We start from the raw sequence: 4809 nt of genomic DNA, 5'->3' as shown, positions 1-4809 counted from the left end.
GTAATACTATTACCATAAACTTAAAATGTTATTGCTATTTACCATAACTTTCAACTTTCTTGGCACTTTTCGTACTATTTTTCTCGCTGGAAACTGAAATTTTCACCTAAATGAGATGCCCTAGCCCTTGGTAAGATAAATCTTAGATTATCTACGTATGGACACATCTAAGATATGTAGATTAACATGGAACCATAGACTTTCAAGAGAGGCTGGAAGATAACATTATAAAAGATCATGAACTAAGATGAAGGTAAAGCCATACTGGCTAAACTGCATTAAAACAAATTTAAAAAGAAAAAAGGAAAATGGATATCGATTAAAAGATGTTAAATTGGATAAACATAAAATAAGCAACTCTCAAGTGTTTTCCTCTCGTTATACTTGGGCTAAAAAGGCCAATGCCGCTCTCAGCTAAGTGCCGCAAAGTTCAGATTGCTATTGTAAATTTGTAATCAATGAGATCATTGTTCGGATGTACAGTGTATTGAGGCATGCACTGAGCACAATTACAATAATTAGCAACATGAAAACTAAGACTTGATGGTACAGGGAAAAACCTCAGATGTAACAATACTGTGAGGCGATAATGTACAACCAAAGACAGTACAACACCATATGATTTTGACCTAGCTATTCTACCCGTCTTGCCTATGCTCTCTTATCACCTGTTCCATAAGACAGCTCTATTCGCTCAATAGATTTTCCTGGCATCTGATAGTAAATCATAACTAACTCGTATTTTCAAGGCACAGCACCACGAATCTCTCAGTTGATCTTAGGCTTGGCTCTTCTAGGCTTTAGCACAAACCAAAGAACAAAGAACACAACTAGGAATGCAGGTATTGTTGTCATGTCAAACTCGACCTTAACATTCCTCTGCCGGGTGCAATGTATTGGATGGAGACTGTCTAGAGTTGTATCAACATAATTTACGAACCTGCATAAGAGACGAGATCTTTTTAGCAAGCAAATGAAAGTTGCTTATGCTCGCTAAGCATCCATCAGTAAAATATCATTTAGACTTGTGGCTTCCATATGTAGTGAAACAAGGTATTCTACTATCTCAAATTGGTGACACGTGTAAGTGCAACACTAACAATAAGGAGGTCATCAGGTAGTGGTGAGTGCAGCAAACATCAGTGAATGTCACTATATCAGTCACACAACAAATGAAAGAAGCTAACCCTTTTGCTGCATCCTCTAAGGTATGGAGAAGTCTCAAGGCATCCACATAACGCAATTCTCCGCTGACAGTTGAAATCTACAAGGGACCCATAACATGAAATAAATTGGTTAGAAGGTTTCATAAATAGACTAAGTTTAAGACGACGAGAGCCAACAAGATCAAACTATTTCTGGAAAATATCATTCTAACTTATGCAGCAAATGCAGATCAATGAGATTGAAATAAGAAACAAATCATCCACAGAGCTTGGAATGATAGTGCATCAAGTGTCATTTATCTGGGAAAAAATAGAGCAAAAGGTATTTGGCAAAACATTTGCGTACATAGTACTACTTATTAAGGATTGGTGAAAACTGTAAAGCACTTACTCTTCTCCACAAGCTAACAACATAATTGTATTTGTTCACCAACTCACGTTCATGGGTTTTGAAGAGCTTAAAAGTCTGTTCTGCTGTTCCAGATTAAGTATCCACAAATAGAAACTCTGATAAATTGGCAATTACAAAGAACAACTTATTTGTAAAAACATCAGCAACTTTTTCTGTAGGTAAGAACATCAACAACTAACTAAGGCAGAATTTTTTTTATTACTAGTTGTCCGCTGTTCAAACCAACAAAAGATCACTCAATATTTTTTGACCAATTGACTTGCACAGAAGAAGGGGAACCTTGGAGCAACGGTAAAGTTGTTTCCGTGTGATCTATAAGTCACGGTTTCGAGCCGTAGAAGCAGCGACTAATGCTTGCACTAGGGTACGCTGTCTGCATCAAACCCTTGGGGTGCGGCCTTCCCGGGACACTGTGTAAACGCGAGATTCTTTGTGCACCGCGCTGCCCCTTTTAATTGACTTGCAGAGAACATTGTATTATGCTGAAGCGATAAAGCCGATTAACACCAAAGGTCCTATTCACCAGTCAAACAGATAAAATAAATCTTTTATGCACTCTGTTGAGGACAATTTGCAAAACCTTCTAGTGGAATATATTCAACGAAACCACTCACAGAAACGACAAATTGTGCAATCAAAATAATCTTTTTACTTGTACTCATCAAAATAGACCATTCATAAAGGATACACGTCCGCTCCATAACAAGGCGGTGAACAGCCGAATTGACCAATTGAATGGACTCTTCAAGAGCTGTCAATACATAGCTTCGAGCAACAGTGTCTGAATGGAATTTGGAGATATGCCAGCCTTGGGAAGTGATGGATAGAGGGTTGCATCCAACTGACCAAATCCAGTCCTGGTAAAAGTGTAATGAGAAGAACATAAGTAACTAGGAGAAACCAGACTCAAATTACCACCTTTTGTCTCAACATAAAATGTTAAACCAAACTCAAGTTACCACTTCTGTCTCAAGGTAAAACATTAGGTTAAAGCATAACACATTAAAGAATGTGAAGTACTCTCTTATTATCTATATTGCATTCTCATGAATACATTCTTTAAAAGGGGTCTCAGAAATAAAAACAGATACAATAAAACAGAAACTTTAAATTAATGAAATTCACACATGAGCTTCAACTTTGAGCGGAAAATAATAGAATTATAAGTAGAAGATTCGCATGTCACTAGAAACTACTGATCTACCGCAAGAATGAAAAAATTACTAAGATAATTAGAATCATAAAAGTGTGACAAACTTCTTAGATTTTACGATTCAGAGGGGAGAGAGAGAGAGAGAGAGAGAGAGAGAGAGAGAGACTATTTCGAATAATACTGCATGTTGTTGATTTTGGAGACTTTGTCCCGTCTCACTACCAAAAGAAATTATTTGTAGAACGAGAAGAAAAAAACGGTGCAGAGGAAGAAGTGTGTGAAACACTCGAGAAGATAGCAAGCCCTCAGAATTAGTTAATTTACATGCCAAAAATTTATAAACCTATGACAGGTTACAAGTCTATAGACACTAGACAAAAAAATCGTTACAAGTATATAGTCAGTGCGTGATGATTGCAAGATTCACATTTGTGCCTACCTCAATTGCAGTTTCATGGGCTTGACTATAAACAAGATGAAGGGGAAGAATTCCTGCTAGATGTTCTGACACAGCAGCCAAAGCAGCTTTGATAGGCTTCCTGTATAATAGATGAGAAAGCAAATGCCAGATCAGCATTGTCCATTTCCATAATATCAAGCTAAGAAAATTGCCAAATCCCACTCAACAGACTTTTTTGAGATGAGATTGGCCATGTGATTTCACCTAAACTAGGTCCAGTATTTGCCATGAGCTTTTTTTAAATCTAACTAGAGATTTGTAAGTTAGTGTCAACATAAGTGCGAGATCTAGGATAAGATTTACCTGAATGAAGACGTATGGATAGAGTGGATACATAACTAGTTAGGCGCAATTGATTTATTGAGATCTAAGATGAGCTAAGTATAGTATTATGAGTGTCATGAGTAATGCTTCAGTCTTGACATGTGATAAGAGAGAATATGCATGATGTGCATTGCACAAGATTACTCAAGGAAAACATTTATGGAAAAATTACTCATGGAGAGAAACTTACAGAACAGTTTAAATTTGGAATATTAACCCCCCCCCCCCCCCCCTTTTTTTTTTTTAGCCTAAAAATTGTCCTTTTTTACATCACTGGAGTCTTCTTTTGAAGTCCTTTATATTTTATTCTCCAATTTCTAAATTAAAAAAATACCAGCGTTTTGCGGATATATCATTGGAAATAGAAGCTGTTATTCCTTTGTGAAGTTCAGTCATAGTTTTGATCAGATTTGATTTCGCTCTGCCTAGGATCTTAGATAAGAGAGTTCATCCCTAGTTGGCACATGAAATCCATTATGAAGTAGGATTGGTCTTAGAATCAACAATAAAACCATAGTAATGCTTAATTTTCTTAAGCAAGAGTGCTTTATCACGAATCCATGCAGTTCTACATTATCATGTAATGCCTAAGGGGACAAAGAGTGCTCTAGAGCGATTCTTTTTCTCTTCCTCTCTTTTCATCATAATTATCACTTTCAGCAAGCTTTAAACCAGTCCAAATTTGCATGCTTAGATCTTTGCTAGGCCATCGACACCTTTCTTTCCTCCAAATCCTTTATCATTTTCAGTACAAAATATGTGCTTACTTTCAACCGGGTAACTACAGAACATTCTACAAACTCACCCAACAGAAGAACAAGAGAGAGATCAACTACTAAATTTGCTTATTCTCTTTACACAAACTAGCAAAATATAAGCCTAAAGCATCTAAAATAACAAGCCTTTACAAATTGCCTTAAGGTAAATGTATGAGAAAGACAAATTATATAATAAGTTGCAACATTTGATCTAAACTCATCTTAAAAGAATAACATAATAACCTCAAATCCCACAGGAGAGACTGCCCGTTACACTGCAAATGACTTTCCCAGGATGATTCTTCTGACTGCACCACAATGACCATATCGGAAAGCGCTTTGGCTTGGTAATGCTTGTCAACTAACAAGGGATCGCTGTGAATAAACCAAAAGATAGGCACTTCAAGAGTAGACCTGCTATGTGCATGTGAACCTGCAGTATGAAGGAAATCGAAGCGATATAATTTGCAAAAGTTAAGGATCTAACTAGCTTAGAAAATTCGACCAAAAACCAAAAAAAAAGGATTTGTGTGTGT

At 36.6% G+C, this 4809-nt stretch overlaps 1 protein-coding gene across 1 annotated transcript in view; it reads right to left on the bottom strand.

Moving 5' to 3' along the window:
- LOC109228545 overlaps nucleotides 316-4809 on the bottom strand; it is a 19687-nt gene continuing 15193 nt past the window's right edge. The window contains exons 20-25 of the mRNA XM_019393668.1: nucleotides 4517-4706; nucleotides 3171-3270; nucleotides 2267-2435; nucleotides 1558-1640; nucleotides 1188-1264; nucleotides 316-940 (exon numbers count right to left, since the gene is read on the bottom strand). Of these exons, the coding sequence (XP_019249213.1) occupies nucleotides 769-940; nucleotides 1188-1264; nucleotides 1558-1640; nucleotides 2267-2435; nucleotides 3171-3270; nucleotides 4517-4706 (791 nt within the window). The 3' untranslated portion in view covers nucleotides 316-768. The remainder of the gene's footprint in view (nucleotides 941-1187; nucleotides 1265-1557; nucleotides 1641-2266; nucleotides 2436-3170; nucleotides 3271-4516; nucleotides 4707-4809) is intronic.

This window comes from Nicotiana attenuata, chromosome 7 (assembly GCF_001879085.1).
Source record: "Nicotiana attenuata strain UT chromosome 7, NIATTr2, whole genome shotgun sequence".
NCBI lineage: Eukaryota > Viridiplantae > Streptophyta > Magnoliopsida > Solanales > Solanaceae > Nicotiana > Nicotiana attenuata.
This window is presented reverse-complemented; position numbering and strand designations above follow the sequence as displayed.